Raw genomic sequence first — 23805 nt, forward strand, 5'->3', positions numbered from 1 at the left:
ATAAATAAAGGAAAAATAAAAAACGTTAATTGCCCATATCCCCCCTCCCCACGAAATGGTTCCCTCTTTACTACTATACCATATTTGCTCATTACCATTGTCTCCTGCCTTTCTTGAACCAGTCTTGGTCCACTCTTTCCTTTCCTTGACGTTTCTTTTTTTCTTTTACTTGTTTCTTCATCACCCTTTTCTTCACCAAATACATTTTCAGGAAAAAAAAGGGAGAAGCTTTGTTCATTTGTAAATAGGTTGAGGAAATACTACAGAGAGATGCCTGAATGGGTTCAAATAACGGTAGCAGCAGTGGGCGTCGGAATCCTTTTGATGCTTTTGGTTGTGTTTATACTTCGGTGTTGTTACCGTAAAGATAATATTGACGACAACAGGGCTGTTGTTGGGACTGGAAATTTGCAAGACGGGATTTCTAGACTTCACCAGCCGAGTCTGCATCATCATCACGTTGATTTAGATATCAAGAGAAGAGGGAATTACTATGTTTTCCGACGTGGGGTTTCGGCAAAGCCTTTGTTTAATTGGGCTGATCATCCATCTCTCATCACCGATGCAGTTGAAAACGGATGGTCTCGTTTTGGCTTCACAAAATACACGTCGTCTCCATCTACGAGGTCTAGCCTGTTGGGATTATGTGCAGCTGGTGACCATGGAAGAGGGAACGATGTAGAGGTGAACTGGGAAGTATGCCAAGGATCGGCAGATTTCATGCAGAAGATTAGGCTAAATTCCGGGTCAAAGAAAGGGACTTTAAGCCATCATTCTATGGAGGCAGCATCTGTTATTAGAACAGCTTTGCCTTTGCCAGGGCCTTCTTTGGGGAACTCTGCCTTCCCTCAAGAGGCCTATTTCGAGATCACGATTTTATACTGTCCTGGAGATAATCGTGAGTCAAGCGGCAAACTAAGCGAAGGTGAGAAGACAAAACTCATCCAAGAAAACTCGAACTCGAAAGCAAGTTCAGAATCTTTGGTCCATGCTATCGGAAGTCATGATTTTAACACGATCGACGAATTAAAGCTTGCTACTATAGATGGTGGGAAAGGTGAAGCAGTAATGTTATCAGTGGGACTAACTGCAGGAGACTCTCTTCCTTTGAAGCTTCCTGGTAGTTATCCAGGATCCATTGGTTTCAATTCGGATGGTTCTGTCTATCTAGATGGTAACTCAATTTTTTAATTTTCAATACATTTTATACATGAGAAATCCATTTTTTTATAAAGATTAATGGAGATTAAACACACTCCATTTACAGATAAAATAGTAGCTCAGAAGCTAGCCTTTGTGTTTATCAATAGAAAGAAAACTGGCAACTCTCCACCAATGAACAAATCTCTCAACTAAGAGGTCTCCAAAATTAGCCTGACCCTGAAGTAGTTGAGAGAAAGGCCCACTCTGCCACATTGTCATCATTTATGTATAGAGAAGTATTATTTTATTATTTAGGCTAAAGACCACTTAATTAGTTAATGGTGTCACCCTTCACTGTATCTTGAGTAGGTGTAAACTATTGGCCCCAAAAGATGCATCATTTTCCACTAATTTATTGCTGTATTATCTGTAACTACAAAACATTAGGCTAAGCAGTTCAACTTTCTTAGTCACATGCCACTTCTTCATTAAGCTTTTATTATTATTACTATTTTTTAATTTTGATTTCTGATGAGCACCTGAACTGAACTGATGCAATTTTTTCTAATATTCCAGGGATTAAACTAGTGTTTGAATCAGAGAAAGAAGAGTGGGGGAAAATAGAGAAGGTGATAGGTTGCGGGTTCGATCCTAGGCAAAAGAAAGTGTATTTCACATTAGATTCGGAGCTGGTACGTGTGATAAATTGCAAGACTGAGGAATTTGGATCACCCCTTTATCCAACTCTTGCTGCAAACGACGATGTTCTGGTCCTTGTTAATTTCGGACAAAGTGCCTTCGCATATGGCCCCGCAAATGGACAACGGACACCAAATCCATGCTTCATTGGCCCTCTCGTAAACTCCCCTGCCGCTGCTCTCGGCTATGAAGACAGCAAAGAACTGTTTTCGATGGGAAGAATTGATTCCCAATGGTTTAACAGAAGCACAACAAAAGGCAGCCACAACAATGGAATTAACTACTATTCAACGTCGGAATTCGATGAGGAATCTGAGGCCGATTTATTCGAAATCATCTTGGACAGTAATGGAAGATCCCCCAACTCGGTTTTGTAGCCTACAAGACTGACAATTTTGTTTGTCTCCAAGTTGTCTGGTTTTGGCGTTGAATCAAAGGTTTCTCGTGAGAGTGACATCGTTTGCCTTTGGAAGGATTAGAGTTTCAATAGGAGGTTGATTTATTTTAACTTGAATGGTTGAACCTCTGCAATATTTTTAGCAGCTTGTTCATCTTCGAAAATACAGATACATGAAACTATATGAGAAATTGAGTGCCGAAAATAATTTTAAAAATTTACAATGTTGACTGACAATTGGGCTTATGCCATGTATATTGCCTTCTCAACTATATGTAATTTACACTGTATAGAATCAAATAACACTTGATCCTTTCTTAACGGTTTTGCCTTTTGGTTTAGACAAAAAAAACCTAACGTACGCTATCGTTTAACAGTTGAATTATCAAAATCAAGACCACCAGGAAAAAAGTCAAAAGAAGAACAAAGATAGAAAAAGGGAAGGGAGAAAACAAAGAAATACCCTGTAATAGAAAAGACAAAAAGGTGAGATGCCAAATGCCAAATCTTAGTCACCATTCAATATGCTTAAAAAAAAGGGTGGGGGGATGTTGAATATATATTTGTCAATGGATTGGATTCAGCAACAAAAACAAGTGTCGACAGTCGCGTCAAGTTTTTGTTGGTGAAGGGGTCAATTTTCTAGATTAGATGCTTCCCAATACGATCGTTGGAAATGCTTCTAACTTGATGCTCCCAATCGCAAAATTCCCAAATCCTCACAAAATTAGTGTTAGATAAAATTTCATGCAATTTTAATATTATGATGTATATAAATGGTTGGTAATCGAACAAAAACTTGGTGTGAAGGATTGCACATCAATTACGGTCCTTCACAAAGTCATGGAATCCTCAAATAGACAATAATATCAACAAGTTGAGAAAAGTCTGCACATAAAAAAGAGTTAACAACATCAAAGGTTGCTTGGTGGAGAATGTCAAAACACACCATTCACACTATCATTGTTTGAAAATTAAGTCTAAGCCAGCAATATTTGGCTGCTGAATATTTTATGTATTTAGACTTAAACAGGTTGAAACAAAGCAAAGGAACTTCAGATTAAAATTTGGAACGCTGCACGTTTTACTGCTTTCTTCTAGAACTTGAAATGTAAGACCATGGTCAATGAATTTTATGTTGGAATTGTCATAGTAAAAAGAATCGTGCTACAGAATTTTTAGATAAAAATACTAAAATAAAAATTAATGTGTTTGACTTGGGATACATATCTATAAGCATAATATTTGCCACGGACATGAATTGAAGGAAATATACTTGGGTTGACTTGAATGATAGGACTAGGATTAAGGGACCGACTATCTTTATGATTAACTTGATTCATGGGACACACTCATAATATATTGAATTCCTTTTCTGACCCATAAAAAAAAAAGAGCAATTAATACATAAATCAAGCAAAATTTGCATCAGCTCAATTCTACTTATTGCCTCTTTTATATTTCCTTGCTTCTACCGTGCCTTTTTTCATATTAGACACTAATCTATAAATATAAACAAATAAACATTAGAAAAAGTGGACGAAGCTCTTATATAAGATTAAACCAAGTACAATTGTCATTCTCAAAATTGGGTGCATCAAGCTCCTGTTAGATCAAATACAAAGGCTGAAAAGGTGTGGCTCAGGATCAAAGTCGAGGGGCATTTGCTTATTATAAAAGCAAACAATTGCCATTTAAAATATGGAAGACATTTTCAGCTTGGATTTGTTAGGTAGAAAAGCATGGATCTAATTTCAAAAACGTAATGCATACATCACACTGTCTGTAAATTAAGCATAGCCTGGATTGTCGATAAAATTATAGGTAACAAAAGTGAAGTCGAAAAAGTAATATGAGTTATAACAGTTCAAGCAGATCTAGCATATAACTAGAGAGACGGTGGATATTGCAGGACTTGCTGTTGAACTCTTTCCCGGTACAAATCTGGGTTCTGTATTAGCCTAGGTAGCAGGTCAGTACAACGAAAACAAAACAATATAACATGCTACCAACAGCAACAGAAATGATTAAAGGGTAAACTTTTGTTGTTTTTTTTCCTTTAAAGGGTGATGCTACTTACAGATACGTAAAGCCGATATCCCTCTGTTTGTGCATAGTCGCTAGCATTAGGTTGATCAAGCAAATCTTGAATGCCCACAAGGATTTGCGTCACTGTAATGGAGGGTCTCCACCCCTTGGGAGGAAGACAAGGTTTTGCTTTAGCAAAATAACATGCATTTTAAATCAAAGGTTGGCGTGAAGCTACTTACACGGCGCTCGCTGAGGATAGATAAGCACACATTTCCTGAAGGATAAACATTAGGGTGGAAGAAACCATTTGGAAACTTGCATATAGGGGGTTTGCTAGGGTAGTCCTCACTGAAGTTGATAGTAAGAGGAAAGTAGCCACCTTCCCAATCAGTCTGAAAAGTTCAAAAAAAAAAAAAAGAAAAGAAAAAGAAAAAAGGAACATGAATGGACTATAAGCTGTTAATGGATAAAAGAGCAGTTTAAAAGTTAACTTGATGAGATTTTGTCTTTTGGAAACAGTGAGTTGTTCTACTAAATAAACTATGATAAAAATGTTGAAAAGTAACAAGAGAATCCATTAGTGCAAAATATTTAACTACTTTCAAGCCATGTAAATTCTCTTTCAATGTGTTCTTAGTTAAGTTGAAGCATCAAGTTATTCCTCAGTAGCTGAATCTAATGTATTGGCTAGTCTTCCAGTGCAGAATATACATGTTTTAATGCATAAAGCGATTAAAACCACACAACCCTTGATCAAGAAGGAAAAAAGAAGAAGAAAACGGGGCAGAAATTATTTATACTAAGATTTACACTACGTGTGCTTCAATCAGATATTTGAACATTGTGATTAACTAATAAACGATCATATCAATTTCAGTTCAAATAAATCGCAGGCTTACATACAACATAAGAAAACAAAACGTCAAAAGCCAACAATCGAAAAGTTCAAAGGTCCAAACTTTGCTTAATAGAAAAGAGAGAGAATTTTGTAGTTTAAAAAGTAAAGACTGACCCCTACTTTGCCGGGGATAACACAATGCCAAACCAACAAATTAACAGACCCATCTGGCGCTGACATAGGCTTAGCCACAAAACCCTTCAGAATCACCACCAACAAAAAAAAAAACTATAATATAGGGGGGAAAAGAAAGAGTGAAAGCGACAATATAGAAAAAAAAAAAAGAGTGAGAGAAGAGAATAATGTTTATACATGGGGATGATTTTTGCGCCAGGCTTTTCGTTCCTCCGCAAGACGGCTACGCGCGATACCGTCGGACATGATTTTTTTTTTTGGGGGGGGGGGCGATTGTTACTTTGTTTCTTTGTGTTACTTGAGACTTTTAAGAAGATCTGCGTCTTGTCCAGCAATCTATCTCTATAGTCTATACAAATTTTTGTTGGATGTAGACATTGGACTGAATTTGGTCTTTTAAAGCTGACTTGTGAGTTGTGACCCTCTATTTCCCAAACCGACCTCAAATGTCACGGGACCCTTTTTTGTTTAAGGTAATTAATACGAAAAAATATAAATTATGATGTAAGTTATAATATTTGTATTGGCAGGGGTTTTTAGATTTAATTAACGATTAATAATAATTTTTTCGGTACAATCATAATTTTTTTATACAATTATCAATTAACGGTGTTCAAATGATTAATTGGATCAAATTAATTAAAATTTTTAATCTTTTAATCATTGAAAGTCGAAAATTTTTCAATAAAAATTAATTGAATTAAAATATCGAATTAACCAAATTTTTTATATTTTTTTTGTTAAAAGAAATATAAAACATATAAAAATAAATTGACAATGTTTATTTGACCGAATTAATCGAATTAGTAATAGCCTAATACATATAATATATAAAATCATTTATTAAGTTCAGTTAATTCAATTAATTATCCAAATTCGAACTGAATTAATCATTAATCAAAATTCTAAAAAGATTTTAACTCACCTCCAACCGAACTAAACCAGTTAATCGATCGATTAACCGAATTAAATTGATTCGATGGATTAATTTAATTTTAACCGAAGTTTAAATCCCTTACTATTAATAATAATTTAATATGCTTGTAGGTACCAGGTTTGAGTGAAAAATACATTAAAATCCAAGTGACATTTTAGCTTTCCCTTTAATTTGATTATGCTCGGTTTGTTCTATCTCGAATTCTCGCTATTTTAAATTTTATATAAAATAATTAATATATTAGGTTAAGAAATGTTATAATGAGTATACATATTAATTTTATAAATTTATAGTCTCAGTAGCTATAATTTATAAAATATTAAATTAATAATAGTAAAATTATATTTTGACTCTAAAAAATATTAAAAAATGATTTAATCATTTAAAAATTATAAATATATAGACTATTAAAATGTTGAAATTAAAATAAATATTGAAATTATATTTTTACTATGTAAAACTACAATTTAATTCTACTAAAAAAAATTTCTGACTTTGCCCCTATATAATGCCATACAAAAATTTCAATTTTGTGCGATTTTATAAATGAAAATTTGATTTTATTCAAATTCAATAAATCACTAACATCATTTTATGTTGATATATTGCATACATGAACAATTATATTGATTCAATGTGAAAATAAATGTATGTATTTATTTAAACATTTACAAATATAGTAAAATCAAAATTTTATGTATACATATGAACTACTATTCAAGTTTAAGTGTATAATTACATTAAATCAAAGTTCATGTATCAAATTATGTATTAGACCAAAATTGATGTATAATTTTGATATTTATTTTTTTAAAATTGTAATTTAAAAAACATAGCCATACACAAATTATAAGATGGGGTAATAATTCTAGGCGGGCTTGACCTGTATAAAATTTTGTAAAGCATAGACAGCCGATCTCCTGTTTCCCAGCCGAGGGTGTAATTGCTTTAAGGGCCCGTTTTAGCCGGGCCTTATGGAACAACCCAATTTTTATTTATTTTCCGCTATGTTTTTCCGAGAAAATAATAATTTTGATAAACATAAAAGGATGATTTAGATTCATTCAATTCCAACTTTTTGGATAATTGACAGATGAAAGAATGCTAAAAGTTTGGTGTTAATGGATAAGCATGATCCCTTTTCTACTAGACAAATCAAAACTTATTTCCCAATTAAATCATTGTAGTAACATTATTATCAATATTTTCATTGTAAAAAGCTGTTTAGTTGAACCCAACTCATTTTCAAGCCCAAGAAAAGAAAAACACTGAGAGATGAATAGAAAAGATAAGAGAGAAAATAGGGCTGGCCCTCAATCTGGCTGGAAATACTGTCTACTTTGTAATGAGTCTTGGCAGAGCCAATCATCAATGCATTTGATTGTGATTTATGACTAGATATTAACAAATGGAGCATCTTTCTGAAGATGAATATACCCCTCCAGAGGCCCAAAACCCCACAATCTAATTGCAAAACATTGAAGGCATGCATGCGCATGATGAAGGCCAAGACCCTGCACATGTTTCTGTCTCCAACACATTGAAAATAATAAAAACGAAAACAAAAAAGCTTTTTAATTTCATCATCAAAGTGTTTTTACAATACTAGAGCACAACAAAGACCTTTAGCATTAGTTTTGGTGTTTTATTAGGGACAAAATCATGATGGAGTGGACAAGAAAAACCAAAAAAAGATAAGAAAAGAAACACACAATTTAGATTTGATTATTGGCTTTCTGGTTGACACTAGTGTCTTGACTGTAATAATTATGCCCTCAAGAATCATAACTTTTCTATGAAACCTTAGATCATGTTAAAAGTGTACTTGGAATATTTAAAACCTAGTGCACTGATTAGCAAAAAAAAAAACTAAGTGATTAGACAGTAGGAGGATAGTCCAAATTAGGTTAATGACTGTGTTAATGATTCTAGTTCATAAAGGGTAAAGATTTATAGAGTTTGGTTGTGAGAATGATAGGATGAAAGGAGACAGAAAGATTGGTGCTTAGATAAAAAAAAAAGAAAAAGAAAAGGAAAATATAAAGTAAAAGCTTGAGAATAATTTTTTAGTGATGTAAAGGAGGTGGGAGCATGTGATGCAAAGCTCCACATGGGGTAGAATGAAAAGAAATTAAAAAGAAAAAAAAAAAGTTGGTGCTGGAGACTGGAGAAGGGTGGGACTTGGAAGGGTGGGAATATTAATTAAAGAATAATGAATGCTATTTGCACAATTGCAGCTATCTAGCTAAGCATTCCTGAAATTAGTTATTAAATAATGAAGTTTTTTTTTTTTTCAAAGGATAAACATATGTGAGAACTTACATAGTTGGAAGCAGATTGGAAGGACCAATTGGTACCGATTCTATTATTTATAAATGTAATCATTCATTATATTATTATAAGTAGAATATGTTGAACACTCAAAAATCGAGTAGAATTTTTAAGAGAGAAAAGAGCAGAGAAAGGGAGAGAAAAAGAAGATAGGGAGAAAATCTTATTCATTCAACCCAAAACTCAACGTTTCACTAACTTTTCCAGTACACATCAGAATAAAGGCAAAGAAGAAAACAAATGCAAGATTTGTGTCCTTTTTGGATGTTGCTGGTGTTCATTGGTTGTATGAGATTTCCTCTACCTGCAAGATGGGGAACAAAACTTTTTGGTTTTGATATATAATTCTTAGGATCATCTCTTCCTTAACTGTTACTTCGCTCGCAAGAGTTTGGTTTGGATCCCCTCTTGCCCTTCAAACTAAATCTTTAAAAGGTGTCCTCATTTCAAGATGGATTCTCCAATGGTTTCAGGAAAACTATATCTCTGCGGTCTTCTCAAGAAGTACTATATATACGACCATGTCTTGTACCCTATGGACCATTTGGAAAGCAAGAAACAACCTCATCTTCAGAGGCTCCAATCCATCCCTTTGAAGGCAATAAATAAGCTTAGAGGTGACTCAAACAATTCTCAACTCTTTCTCAAACAACACCCCGCCCTTTCTTAATGAAAGAACTATGACCACCTCCCTGGTGTTTACCTCCACCCCACTTCAATGGTCCCTCACCCTTTGCATTATAAAAAACAGGCTGAATAACCTTATTGGAGGAGTTGCTATGGCTCATACCTCTAAGGGATCGCAAATCATAAATGTGCACAGCTTCAGAACCGGCAACAATTTACTTGTTTGCTCTCTTACTCTTCAAATACTTTGGTATTAAACACTACAGGTTGGTTATTCAAATGGAGGAACATCATCATAGGACGCTCCAAACTTGAGTGGAAACTACAACGTGCCTTTGAAGACATCAAACTCCTCCAAGAGATCAAGATTGTGTTACAACCATCACGCAATTATCACGTGGAGAAAGAAACTTCCTATTAGGCTAGAACTTCTTCAAAAACTCTTATTAGTTTTACGTGGCATTAATTTTGTGTTCTTATCTTGCAACAAAAAAAAAACTATCTTTGCGGAAGGAATTCGTGTATTGTTCAAACAATTGTACGTGTGCATCACTCGATTTTCAGCATAAGTGCTAAACCTACGTAAGTGTATAAGTCTACAATGGATAATGTACCAAGTGTCCAATCACCAATGAACGGTTGTTACATATATGTGTATTCAGCTAGCTTGTGATCAGCTTATGACAAGACATACAAAAGTGCGATAGCAACACAACATACGTACAGAGGAAAACCTAAAAATAATTGGTCGGATATTAAAACATATAAACCATCTAGAAGTAGAAACTGTTCCAATCATATTGGCTTGTTCCAAGATATTGCCCTTTTTGTATAGTTAAGATGTTAAATTATTAGTATTCATAACTGCATTTTTTGAACCCTTTTCAAGGTTGGTAAGATGGGGTTATCGATTTAAAATATAGGGGGAAAAAATCTCAAAGAGTAACAGCAAGTTTTACTCAATGTCACGCCATTTTTTTTTATGATAAAATAAGTAAGCACTAAGCACCCAACAAAAGGGGACAAAAAAGAAGTGGGGTTTGCTTTAGTTGCTTGGTATGTGTCCAATCTAAACGGTCGAATTGGAAAAAGAAAAGAAAAAAAAATCCAGCGATATGGTGAGTTAGGTTGAGGAAAAGGAAACTTGGGGTTAGGGTTTTTGCATCAGCTTTTGATATTGGGAGTGCTGTTTTTCCCTGGGTCATTCCTTGTAAATGAAGGTGTTCGACATGTGCCTCAAAGAATTGGTTCGATGACAAGTTTGCTTTAACTTACAGTCTACCGCATCAATAAAAAGGCAAGCAAGCAAAGCGAACGGGTATGTGTTTGTTTTCTGTTTTGAAATAATGATAATAATTTGTCTCAGTTGTTAAGCCTTAGCTAAATGTCATTTGTTATAACCTAATCTTATAAAATTAAAAGTCCAACTACAACTAAATAGGTTCATTTGAACACCCTTTTGATAGAAATTCATTGTCAAACCACTTTTCTTTTACCAGTAAAACTGATGGGAAATGTTCCTTCAACTGGATTAGTTTGTGCTTAGTTATTCATGTATCTTTTGGGATGTCATAATTTAAAAAGATTTCAACTTCTAAATAATCAATTTTCAAAATTAATTAAACTGAATTAAACATTGAAATAAGAATAAATATATTGTCGACATGAATTTTCAGCTACGGCCCACAAAAGGAGGACTGCGCAGTAGCACGCTACCTTTGGGATGGTGGGGAAATCTTATCAGTCCCTTATCAATTGCCTTATTTTGCATACACATTTTATGAAGCAAGCACTTACAACAGTAAAACAGGGGAAATTATTACAGCAACACTTTCGTTATTGGGTATAAACACAGGGGCGAAGCCGGGGGCTGGCATGGGACCCGGCCCCTCATATAAATTTATTTTTTTGGCTCCTAAAAATTTTTAAAACTTTTAAATTAGTAAAGGTAAAATTTCACTTTGACCTTCTTAAAATTATAAAAATTTGATTTAATCCTTTACAAATTATAAAGGTATAAACTATAAAAAATTAAAATTTTATTCGGCCCCTAAATATTTATTCTGGCTTCGCCCTTGTTTAAACACCAACCCTTTCTCAACTTGATGGGAAGAACCCTTTTCTTTTTTTAATTTTTTGTAAAGAACCCGTTATAGATAATCCTTTAAATTCATAGTACTCCAACTTGAAATTTGTAAATAAAGAAGTAGCCAAGAATGCATGCCTTGCAAGGGGAACCTTTCAATCCAAACGTTGCTGCCAACCTAATTATATAAGCCCCTTAATTTTGACGTTATATTGGTATTGTTGACAACACTTGTTTATCTACAAATTTGTAAAATATAATTATTAATTAGGCAGTGCCTTTAATTATATAACGACTCAGCGATGTAACAACCACCGGCATTTGGTGTGGTACTGTATGTACCGTTTTTAACTAGGACGGCTTCAGCTCGCCAAAGACGCCCAACAGTAATGACATATACCTTCTAATTAAGCCCTACAAATCAAAGGGGTGATGGACTTTTTGTTTGTGTCCTTTCGTTTTCAAACATTGGTTATTAGGAATAAAAAGCTAATTTCTGGTTGTTTTGTTGTGTTAATGATGTTTCACTCTAATTTGGTAGCTCAGAAGGTATACGTATTATACACGAAACAAGAAATATAATTAAAATAATGAATACTTATATATTTTAAAATTTATGTTAATATGAAAAGAAAAAAAAAAGAACCAAGAGTTTCACCATGATTTAAGTTTTGACTTTTAATTTGAAGTTCCTTTTCATATACATAATGCTAATTAATTATATAGATTGATAGATAGAAACTCAATTTAGCTGAATATTCTAAATCATGTCTAAATTTAACATAAATTTAGTTTCATAACTATCCATGAGGGACTAATATGTCTAAATTTAACATTAAAAAAATAAAAATCATTTCCTTTTTGTAAGATTTTATTATATTAGGATTTTGGAAGATTTTTTTTAAAAAATTCACAGTTAAAATAAAGAGAGAGAAAAAGAAATACCAATTAACCATTAATTAATCGATTTCAATAGAAAAGGAGAAAAATAACCGTTTTAATAAGTTTTAAGTCACTAGCACAATTTCCTAGTTTATGAAATAATTTGATTAAATGGTTATAATTTTTTCATTTATGTCTTTTAACTTCAATCTTTAAATTAAAATGGATTACACCACAATAAAATCTCAACTTAGATGTTACCTTTAAAAAAAAACCCAAAATATGGTGGCATCTAAATAAAGATCTCTTTATTAGTAAAATCATGAGATCATTTTAAATCAACGATTGAAATTAAAATAAAAATATATATCAATCAATTGTTGATCATACCACATAAAATTTACATCGAAAATTTTGGATTTGTCTTTTAACCAATTTAATTTATTTTAGCATTAAAGAAATGAATAAATTAATATCTAGAAAAAACAATATATTCTATAATTGATTTAAATGTTCTAGGTTATTGATAAAATTTTCTAATATATGATGTGACTTAATTAAATAATTACAGTCTCTTCATTTTTATTTTTCCACTACAATAATTAATTTAGAAAAATTCCACAAGATCTTAGTATAATAAAATCTCACCACCATCTTAATAATAATAATAATAACCTCTTAATTTCATAAATATAGTGACCAGGTGGCAACATGAGCCACACCCCTCAGGAAAGGCTAATGCAAAACAAAAACACCCAAAAGAGAAGAAGAATTAATTAACTGGCACAGAATCAGTAAAAGGTAGGACCATACATAAGTCTGACTAAGTGAAGGTGGGGTCCACTTTAAAGGATTATTATTTATATTTATACAGACCAAAAAAAAGGCCATGTGAGTGTGGGAGACCACCAGCTGGCTATGTCTATTTTGTGGGTCTTTTTCCTTTCTTTTTTAAATTTATTTTTCCTTATTTTTTCTTCTTCACCATTCACGGGTTAGCTCTCAAAACGCAAAAAAAAAAAAAAAAAACATATAAATATTTTTCTTTCATTTTTTGTCCTTGAAAGAGACTAGCTTTTTGTTTTTGTTTTTTCATGATCAAGTTTATTTCTTCACTTAATTTTAATTATTAACATATAATGGAGGTGAATGGTGGTAATTTGATTTCATTTGTTTTATCATTTATACATCAATTTATTATTTTAATACAACGTGATCTTTTAAAAATCAAAACTAGTGGCAAAGAAAAGTAACACTATATTAATACAGTATTTATATATGATCACATGCAAAAGATTAATCAAAAAGTACATGTATTGTTAGTGTACAAAAATATGTATGATCCATTTTTTTCCCAGAAAATCGTAGATGATTCCTAATCACGTGGCTTATGTGCTGTGCCATCCCTTTTTTCTACCATATTCTGGGCATAATCATGAACTGTTCAGCATCATAATATGTGGTTTTAGGAACACTTACCTATCTTCTTTTTCTTTTCGTTAGGGGTGGGGGATTAAAAAAGAAAACCCAGAAAAGATTGGTGGTGAAAAGGATATACTTGGAAACTAAGAACAAAAAAAACGTAGAGAGGGTCAAAAAGAAAACTCCATGAACAAGGATGGTAAGGACCAGAGAGACAGAGAGAGTAAGGGAAAGGGTAAAAAAGGAAAGAGTGTTATGAAAGTTAAATTAATTTATATTTTTTACAGAAAGATTTTGTAGTGAAGGCCAAGGAAAATGATAGTGGTGGTTGTCACTGCAGTTAACTTATTGGCTGTGTATTCTTGTATGCTAGTGCCACCCCACTGCCTCTAATTCCTCAACTACCCTTCTCTTTACTTTCATTTTCTCTCTATCTCCCATTCTCTCTCTCTCTTTTGTTTTCCCACAACGAGAACAGCAGCAACCCTTTGTCTGGAACTCACTCAGCTTTCTAATTTTTTTTTTCATCGTTAGTTGTTGCATCACTTTCTTTGTCCTGAAACATCTGTATTTTCAGACAATGAGAACGGTATTTTAGAAGGGAAAAAAAAAGAAAATAAAGAATTGATCTTTTTTAACTCTTTAACATAAACTAAAATAAACTTACCCCCCCCCAAAAAAAAAATCACTTTCTCTTTGTTTTTGGGTTTTTTTTTTCTCCTTCTCTCTTCGTGTTTGGAAATTGTGGAAACATTTTTTCCTTTGTTTCTTAGCTGCTTCCTATGGAAGCTGCTGCAGCTTCTGAGGACTGTTGTGTTAAGGTTGCGGTTCATGTAAGACCGCTTATTGGTGATGAAAAGCTTCAAGGTTGTAAAGATTGTGTTACTGTCACCTCAGGAAAGCCACAGGTAGAGAATGTCGGTGTTTCACTGTTGAGTTCTTGTTCAATGGGTGATTTATTGGGTTAATTTTAAGTATATGGAGATCTGGATCTTCGGATGCTTGAATGCTTGATCAGTGAGAAATTCACTGCTGGTTTTTGGATCAGAATTTTTGTCATCGCTTACTATTTCTATAATTGGGATGCTATTGGGTTGGTTTCTTTTACCCTGGAAGTTAAAATATGTAAAATTAAGCTGAATTCAGTTGGTTTCTGTGATGGTTCTATTTTTTTATTTCCATTTTTGGGGTTATGACTTTATGAACCTATTGTAAGTAAGCTTATGAGTTCTTAAGTGGAACTAGTTGATGCTGGATTTTATTTGCTCTGAAACTTCTGTTTAGGTGAAGTAATCAATTTTAAAGGAAGGAGGAACCAAATTAGAAAAAAAAATCGTTTTGCTTATGAAGTTTCATGTTGGTTGTACATTGCAGGTACAAATTGGGACACATTCTTTTACATTTGATCATGTCTATGGGAGCACCGGTTCTCCCTCATCTTCCATGTTTGAGGAATGCATTGTTCCCCTTGTCGATGGCTTATTCCAAGGATACAATGCTACTGTTCTTGCTTATGGACAGGTACAGTTGAATCTCCCACAAGACACGACTAAATATTTGCATTTTTGTTTTCTTATGATTGAAGTTCCTATAAATTTGCAGACCGGATCGGGTAAAACGTATACTATGGGCACAGGCTTCAAAGATGGTTGCCAAACAGGAATCATTCCTCAAGTAATGAATGCTTTGTTTGGCAAGATTGAAAGCCTAAAACATCAAATAGAATTTCAATTGCACGTTTCCTTCATCGAGGTTTGTTAAATAACCAATCATTTCTTTTTGTTTCAGTTTTCAGTTATGCTATTTGCAACGTAATGAGCGGTCCAATTGTTTGCAAGCATAATTTTGGGAATGCATCTGTAGGACTTGTTTTCCAACAAGCTTTTAGTCTGGTCTTTATGTTTTGGTTAAATTAATCTAAGCATTGAATGCTGGAATCTAAAACACCATTAAGGAAACTGTAACACATTTGCCAAAAATAAATCTAATTCCCAGATCAAATATACATGTTATGAATGTATCTTCTGGTTTATGTTATCCTGAATTCTCCTTCAAATGAATACAAATATCATACTTGTTTTGAGTACTTGTTTTGAGTGTCTATTTATAGTTTGTTGTTCTGAAATATGTAATTTTGGTGTGAAAGATTTTGAAAGAAGAAGTGCGAGATTTGCTGGATCCTACTTCTTTGAACAAATCAGATGCTGCAAGTCCGAATACAGGGAAAGTACATGTCCCTGGCAAACCACCAATACAGATTCGTGAATCATCAAATGGTGTTATTACACTTGCAGGATCTACGGAAGTTAGTGTCAGTACATTAAAAGAAATGGCTGCTTGCCTAGAACAGGGATCATTGAGTAGGGCAACAGGGAGTACAAACATGAACAACCAGTCAAGGTTAAATTCATGTTCAATTCTTTAGTATTTATGCGTTTTAATTTCTTCAGAACTGTGGAGATGCTATCCGGTCATTCCTAGTTCTTTAAATATGGGAAAACATTATCTGCCTAGGATCATTATTTGTTAAACCTGTAAACTATTGATGCCCTGCTATGCTAAGGTAATGTCATTACCTTAGTTTATGACGAAAGGGTCATATATTTCTACAATGGTAAAGTTTTTCCATGAAAATCTCTAAATTTATAGATGCTTTTAGAACAAGGCTTGTCCTAAATTTATTTTTATGAAATTCTTTATCTGATGTTTGTAGTTAATAGTCTTCAAAAGAAATAAAAACTCTGGAAATGTTAATGCTTTCTTGACTTGTTTTGGTTTTACCTCTTTCTTATTTTATATGCTTTTCTAAATACAAAATTTTGATAATCTATTTGTGGTTGTATAGTCGCTCACATGCAATCTTCACCATCACCTTAGAGCAAATGCGTAAACTCAATCCTGTTTCTGGAGATGGAAGTCCTAATGACATTATGAGTGAAGAATATCTTTGTGCCAAGTTACATTTGGTTGATCTTGCTGGATCGGAGCGAGCAAAAAGAACGGGTTCCGATGGTATGCGTTTTAAAGAAGGTTAGTGACACTGCTTATCCTGTCTTTATGTCATGAAAGTATTATTCTCCAAATCAAACATAATAATTTCCATCTTTTTCATCTAAACAGGAGTTCATATCAACAAGGGTCTGCTTGCACTTGGTAATGTCATCAGTGCACTTGGTGATGAAAAAAAGCGAAAAGAAGGCGTTCATGTTCCATATCGAGATAGTAAACTTACTCGGCTTTTGCAGGTATCTTTTTGCCAGGCATTATTTATCCTTATTTTACGCAAAAGTGTTAAGAATGTAAAATTGAATGTTTATTTTGTTGGAAACTGTCTATTTAGGCTTAAAATCAATTCTTTCATCTTTCTAAAGCTTTATTGCATTGGAAAATTGAGATACATTAAACATTTTACAAGATATTTGAACACTTAAAGTAGCCTAGCCAAGAGAAGAGAGATGCTATTATTCAGTCTTGAACATGTTGTATATTTTGTGCCTCCTATTTTATCTCAAAGCTCAACTAAGACTTGTTACAGAAAATTATCTCCTCAATTGGTCAAGGACTGTTCCTGCATTTAGTTGTTTGATCATGGTTATGCCCAGGTGTAATAAAAGCTTATTTCTTTGGGCAGGATTCACTTGGTGGCAACAGCAGAACTGTGATGATAGGTACTGCCATTTTTTCTAATTATTTAACCTGCTCAATTGTTTCCTTTTTTTTAAAAAGATAATAATTTGGCATATTCATGTTCTAGTTCCTTCCCATTTTGTGCACTTTAATCATTGTCCTTAACTCTTTCTTTATGAGCAGCCTGCATTAGTCCTGCTGACATCAATGCAGAGGAAACCCTTAATACTCTAAAGTATGCAAATCGTGCTCGCAACATCCAAAACAAGCCCGTTGTAAGTTGAAGACAAAAATTTTCATTACTTTCAAAAGTTTCCTCTTTCTTTTCACTCCTCTGCAGATTTGAATGTTAGATGATATAAAAGGTAGTTTCCATACAGAATTTTCACTCTTGTTCCGATTTAAATAGGTTAACCGAGATCCTATGTCCAATGAGATGCTAAAGATGCGTCAACAATTAGAGCATCTGCAAGCAGAACTTTGTGCACGTGGGGGTTCTGATGAAGTACAGGTATCATGGTACTCATAACTACTTAAATAAACTTAACAATTAATAATGATTGTTTCTTGGAATCTTAAGTTATATGGTAGAACACTTGTTATATATGTCTCAAAGATTAGTTTGGTCCTGAGTTTCTTCTTGGAGATAAGTTATATAGGATTAGTCCCACGGGTCTTTTAATAGGACTGATTTTGTAGGTTCTCAAGGAAAGGATTGCTTGGCTTGAAGCTGCTAATGAGGATCTTTGCCAAGAGCTTCAGGAGTTCCGTAGCAGATGCACCATTGTGGATCAACGTGAAACCGATGCTCAAGTACGTGAAGGGGACCCTTATTTGAAATTTCTTGGTTGATTTACTTACAAGTTTTTATCATGAATTGTGTTTTCGAATGTTTATTAATGAAAAAGTTCCTACTGCAGGATGGAAGTCCTTGTTCTGTCAAAAGTGATGGGCTTAAAAGGAACTTGCACAGTATAGAGTCTTCTGACTATCAAATGGGTGAAACCATGATAGGTACAGGCTTAACCAATCTACGCAAGCTGTATAGCATTTGTCTTCATGATTTTTTTTTTCTCAAGGTGTTTTCTTGACTTTAAAATCATGGCTATTTTAGCAGCTGATTCTAGAGAAGTTGATGAAGCGGCAGCAAAAGAGTGGGAGCACACACTTCTACAAAATACTATGGACAAAGAGTTGCACGAGTTGAATAGACGCTTGAAAGAGAAAGAGGTATATTTTTATGTCTTCAACACTTATGCAATATTGTTCATAGTTATTATTCACAAGTCATATTCTTAGGGGTCTCTATTCTTGATAAGTATATAGCATGTCTGGTTTTAGCAGACTTGGCAACTTATCCAACACTAGCTAATTCTCCTATTTTATGTTTGAGCAGTCCGAGATGAAACTTTTTGGAGGTGACACAATTGCACTTAAGCATCATTTTGGGAAGAAAATTCAGGAATTAGAGGACGAGAAAAGAGCTGTGCAGGTTTAAACAGACATCTTTTAATTCTCAGACTTTACTCGAAGAAAAAAATGCATTCTAACATTTCTTAACCTATTTCCTCCCTTCAGCAAGAAAGGGATCGCTTATTGGCCGAAATTGAAAATCTTTCTGCCGGTTCTGATGGACAAAAACAAAAAGTACAAGATATCCATGCTCAGAAACTAAAATCCCTTGAAGCACAGGTGACATTTAAGTTAAATGGCATTCATTGTTTGACTGGAGAAAAGGGCTAATTCTGATTTCATTGTTATTGTGTAAAACTTATTTGCTCCAGATTCTGGATCTTAAGAAGAAACAAGAGAACCAAGTTCAACTTTTAAAGCAGAAACAGAAGAGTGATGAAGCTGCAAAACGACTGCAAGATGAAATTCAATCCATAAAGGCGCAAAAGGTTAAATCTTATGTTTGTGTTATATTGTTCATATGATTATATATTCATTGTGCTGAATCTCCTCACCTTCCCCCCTGCCCTTTTTTTTCTTTTCTTCCCTTGCCTATTCTGTGGTTGTAGGTTCAGTTGCAACATAGGATAAAACAAGAGGCAGAGCAATTCCGTCAGTGGAAAGCCTCTCGAGAAAAGGAACTGTTGCAGGTGCCTTCTTTTTTCTTTCTATCAACTTACGCAATTTATAATAATCTGTCAGATTATTAACCATTGCACATATTATTGTGATATTACATGAGCGACAGTCATTTACTGCTTGAATTATATCTTGGATTCAACACTGGTATTTGCATCCATTGTTTGTATAATATGCTTAACTGGCTTGATATTGCATGCGCATTCAGTTACGGAAAGAGGGCCGGAGAAATGAGTATGAAAGGCATAAGCTGCAAGCTTTAAATCAGCGCCAGAAAATGGTAAGCATATTTTTGTTTCTTGTGTGGTGAGTATCTCCGACTGATTTGTTTGTAGAGAAATAATTTGCAGCTATTCTAACTTTCAGGTTCTCCAAAGGAAAACTGAGGAGGCTGCCATGGCCACCAAGAGGCTAAAAGAATTGCTGGAAGCTCGTAAATCTTCTGCCCGTGATAACACGGGTAGGTTTTTTCTTTTAAAGGTCCTTCTGTAATGCCTTACGCCAGATAGTCTAGTTTTTTATTGAGGGAAACATAAAGTATTCATATTCATGCCTTCAGTCACTGTTATTTGTTCAAATTATTAATGTTTTGGTATCTTCCAGCTATTGCCAATGGGAATGGAACAAATGGTCAGGTAATGTTCTCTTCCTTTTGTTTTTTTTTTGTGGGGGGGGGGTAGTTTTCAATATTCACGCCTTTCAACCAGTTAATGTATCTTTACTTCTGCAGACCAATGAGAAAGCGCTACAACGTTGGCTAGATCATGAGTTAGAAGTAATGGTGAATGTGCATGAAGTTCGCTTTGAATATGAGAAGCAAAGCCAAGTGTATGTAACAAAATCTTATTTGTATAATAAACCTGGTGCAGAATATATAGACTATTCTTATGTAACTTTCACTTATCATGCATTACCTCCAGGAGAGCTGCACTAGCAGAAGAGTTAGCTGTCCTGAAGCAAGTAGATGAGTTTGCTTCAAAGGGGCTGAGCCCTCCAAGAGGAAAGAATGGATTTGCCAGGTATTAGTTGTCTAAAAGCACTGTACTTCATTAGTAGCAATTTACTTCTTTTCTTACCCTTCCTGCCTTCCATAATATGGTTCTATGGCCTGGTATTAGTAAAGAAGCTTGCATAAAGTATGCTTGGCATATAACCAACATTTGTACTCTCAACATGCTTTTCCTTTCCCGCATTAATAGGTCATCCGTGGTTGGAAGTTTGAGGAGACTAGTTAAATACTTAAATGCGGTTGTAGATATGATACTTTCTCCTTTGTATAAAGTGCTCCAACCTCTCCTAACATTCCTTGTATACGTTTTTCTGCTTCACAGGGCATCCTCCATGTCACCAAATGCAAGAGTGGCCAGAATATCTTCACTTGAGAATATGCTCAGCATATCCTCTAGTTCACTTGTAGCAATGGCTTCGCAACTTTCAGAAGCAGAAGAACGGGAGCGCGCCTTCACTAATCGTGGACGTTGGAATCAGTTGCGCTCCATGGGAGATGCAAAGAACCTGCTTCAGTATATGTTCAATTCTCTTGGAGATACAAGGTGCTTTCACTCACCTAATGTTGTATAAATATACATGAAAGTAGGTAAAATGTAATGGCCTAGTCCTTGAGTTCGACAAGAGGAAAATGAAAGCAAATAAATTATGGCTCAAAAGAGTCTCTGATGTTTATCTGATATGAACAGGTGTCAATTATGGGAAAAAGACATGGAAATCAAAGAAATGAAAGAACAACTTAAAGAACTTGTAGGTCTGTTGCGGCAGAGCGAGCTACGAAGAAAAGAAGTTGAGAATGAGCTAAGAGAGCAAGCTGATGCCATTGCATTGGCTACGGCAGCTACGGTTAGTTTTGTTCAAACTTTATTAAGGTTTTACAGTGTGGCTTTATTTACGTTTTCATCTAAAGCATACTATAGCAATCTAAACTTATTGGTGGAATCTCTAAAAAGGAATTCCAACTAAAATAGGATTTTCTTTTGAAGCAAGATAAATAGAAATTTAAGTTTATTGTCCTGGATCTACTTGTTAGTACTGTTGCCTGTTTCGACATCATTGCAACTCCTAGCATTGCTTTTGACTGAATGTGTCTATGAGCAGGGGAACTCTCCAAATTCATTGAAACATGTTGCTGATGACATGAACGGTTCATTATCTCCAATGTCTGTGCCAGCACAGAAACAGCTGAAATATAGCCCAGGTATTGTTAATGGCCCAGCCAGAGAGTCTGCAGCATTCATAGGTCAAACACGAAAGGTAACATCATTCTCCAATTTTAATCATAGTGACGCAATCTGCTTTCATGCTTAACTAAGGAAAATTGGATTTGCTGCTTGTCCAGATGTTACCGCTTGGGCAGTTACCAATGAAGAAGTTGGTAGCTATAGGACAAGCTGGCAATGGCAAACTGTGGAGGTGGAAAAGAAGCCATCACCAGTGGCTCCTACAATTCAAATGGAAATGGCAGAAGCCATGGAGACTTTCAGAATGGATCAGACACAGTGATGAAACAATGATAAGGGCAAGGCCTCGTTCTCAAGCTCTAACACATAGAGTCTGATATTTGATGGTCACCAGATTACATTGGCCATAGTAATCTTGGTTATATGTATGTTCCTAATCCAAGGTGCGGGTGCAGCCTAGAAAAGAATGCAGGTAATTTCTTCTGCCTTTGTATTTTCATGTTGGTATAACCTCAAATCATGTGCTATTGATGCCCTTATTACAGTTTCTTTTAATTAGCATGGTTTCTAAGTTGTTGAGTAAAGAACCATTAACAAAGCCAGTCATGACTGAAACAATGAGACAATACTTAAAGAACAATTAACAAAGTAAACTGATGGACTGCTAAGTTGTCCACAGGGTAGCCAACTCTAATACCAAATGTCCTAGTTGATGAACTGCTTGGTTGAACCATATTTTCATCTGACTTGAGGGAATTGAGTTAGCAAAACCCTGTTTGCCATTCATCAATGAGCTTTACAGTATCTTTTTATTAGTTAATGCAGTGTACTGGAACTGGCTGTTGGAACCTGCATATGCCGAGTTGGTTTAGTTGATTTTTTTGAGAATGTCAAAGTATAGGTTTGTAATATTCCAATTTTTTGGGGGGCTCTTATTACTGCATGCGGAGCATCTTGTAAAGAAGTGTTGATGCTGCCAATGGGGTGCCAAATACGTTGAAGACATTAGCATGAGATTGTTTCAACGGTGATAAAAATAAGTATATTGGATCTTGCTTGAGCTGTCTCTAAGGTTTTGGTGTATGTTCCATCAATAACACACTTTTAGGGAAGAAACTGTTTGTAAGTCATAGAAATTTGTATGAAAGCTATAGTCTAATTGTATTTTTCTTTTTCAGTTTTCCAATTTTTTTACCCAAATTTATAATTTCTTGGTTCATATATTTCAGCATGTGTGCAAGCTGCTTGTTAGTTTTGTTGAAAGATTAAACTCTGTAGCATTTTCATTTGTTATGCAAGGAAAATTCTCCTAGTCATTTTGCTTCTCATGGAAACTGGTTTTGAGCTCTCTTTTTTTTTTTTATTAATGTGAGCCAATTAAGAGATAAGCACAGCATTTCTTTATAACCCACAGCCAAACGGTAAATGAACTGACAAAGCAGGGACCCCAGAAACTCTATTATGAAGAAACTAAGAGGCACTGCGGATAAAAATGAAATTAATTTTTTGCCCACATCAACATTTCAAACAAAGAAGCAGCTTCTTGTGTAACAAACAGTGATGAACTGGCTAAATAAAAGCCTAAGAAGGCTTGCCTTGAACGATAAGATTACGAACCACTGTGAGAAGTTACCTTCCGTCCTTACATAGTGTTGTACTTGCTGCCATGGGGCGGCGGCGGCGGCATGTCGGAACTTATAGCAGGTGGCATTTAACCTTTCCGTTCTCCGTCGATAAAATAATTTCTGTCCGCTAATCAGGGGTGAAATTCGGCTTTATTCTTACTTGTCTTTAATTCACTGGAGGATTTTGGCAAAATGAAGACTGCACTTTTTGAGTCAGCTTTTGGGATTCTTCTATCGGGCCAATCCTCCATGGGTTTAACTAAGCTCAATCAATGGATTGGGCCATAATGTTTTAAATTTCTCTACCAATGGCATGCAAAGTGCGAGGAAGAAAGTCAAGAAACTATGAATTGTTGGGTAAGTTTCTATTTCCACTTCTATTCATTTGAAGGAATTTAGGAAAAAAAATATTATTTGGAAAAGGAGAGAGATACCAATCTCCTTTTCTTTTTCTGCTCTATGGGACTTAATGAAAGAGGAATTAAGTAGGGTACCTATTTTAAGCTTGGAAAATGGAAATTGACACCGCAAAGCAGCCAAGCATGAAAACGAATTGGCAGAGGCAGCGAGTTAGATACACTTTCCAGCTGATGGACCGACAGCCATTTAATTATTTCACAAAAAAACTTACACAACGGTGACCGGTCATTAGCCCATTAACATCAGCTGCAACTGGCAGAAT

The 23805-nt window shown here is 34.6% G+C and overlaps 3 protein-coding genes across 8 annotated transcripts; 2 read left to right on the plus strand and 1 right to left on the minus strand.

Annotated features, from left to right (window-relative positions):
- LOC107958143 (uncharacterized) lies at positions 1 to 2560 on the plus strand. The gene is made up of 2 exons (XM_016893824.2): positions 1 to 1174; positions 1720 to 2560. The coding sequence occupies exons 1-2, from the start codon at positions 271 to 273 to the stop codon at positions 2217 to 2219; spliced, it is 1404 nt and encodes a 467-aa protein (XP_016749313.2). The 5' UTR covers positions 1 to 270; the 3' UTR covers positions 2220 to 2560.
- Positions 2561 to 3765: 1205 nt separating this feature from the next.
- On the minus strand, positions 3766 to 5754 carry LOC107958144 (SUMO-conjugating enzyme SCE1). Of its 3 annotated transcripts, none has more exons than XM_016893826.2 (5): positions 5481 to 5754; positions 5283 to 5366; positions 4510 to 4662; positions 4320 to 4433; positions 3766 to 4190 (listed from the first exon to the last, which is right to left on the minus strand). In XM_016893826.2, exons 1-5 carry the CDS (start codon positions 5547 to 5549, stop codon positions 4128 to 4130), a joined length of 483 nt encoding a protein of 160 aa, XP_016749315.2. In that variant the 5' UTR covers positions 5550 to 5754; the 3' UTR covers positions 3766 to 4127. The 3 variants fall into 3 exon arrangements, with proteins under 3 accessions (XP_016749315.2, XP_016749314.2, XP_040969821.1); XM_016893825.2 differs by having other exon boundaries at positions 3766 to 4200; positions 5481 to 5668; XM_041113887.1 differs by lacking the exon at positions 5283 to 5366 and having other exon boundaries at positions 3766 to 4200; positions 5481 to 5675.
- Positions 5755 to 13620: 7866 nt separating this feature from the next.
- On the plus strand, positions 13621 to 22675 carry LOC107958145 (kinesin-like protein KIN-4A). Of its 4 annotated transcripts, none has more exons than XM_016893827.2 (26): positions 13621 to 14496; positions 14963 to 15109; positions 15191 to 15340; positions 15735 to 15988; positions 16434 to 16618; positions 16709 to 16833; positions 17220 to 17256; positions 17399 to 17490; positions 17625 to 17726; positions 17915 to 18028; positions 18136 to 18229; positions 18330 to 18445; positions 18612 to 18707; positions 18794 to 18907; positions 19000 to 19116; positions 19237 to 19317; positions 19515 to 19586; positions 19673 to 19766; positions 19910 to 19941; positions 20037 to 20134; positions 20227 to 20325; positions 20638 to 20859; positions 21004 to 21160; positions 21416 to 21571; positions 21657 to 21970; positions 22315 to 22675. In XM_016893827.2, exons 1-25 carry the CDS (start codon positions 14371 to 14373, stop codon positions 21873 to 21875), a joined length of 3099 nt encoding a protein of 1032 aa, XP_016749316.2. In that variant the 5' UTR covers positions 13621 to 14370; the 3' UTR covers positions 21876 to 21970; positions 22315 to 22675. The 4 variants fall into 4 exon arrangements, with proteins under 4 accessions (XP_016749316.2, XP_016749317.2, XP_016749318.2 ...); XM_016893828.2 differs by having other exon boundaries at positions 22324 to 22675; XM_016893829.2 differs by having other exon boundaries at positions 18333 to 18445.
- Positions 22676 to 23805: the final 1130 nt, after the last annotated feature.

This window comes from Gossypium hirsutum, chromosome A05 (assembly GCF_007990345.1).
Source record: "Gossypium hirsutum isolate 1008001.06 chromosome A05, Gossypium_hirsutum_v2.1, whole genome shotgun sequence".
NCBI lineage: Eukaryota > Viridiplantae > Streptophyta > Magnoliopsida > Malvales > Malvaceae > Gossypium > Gossypium hirsutum.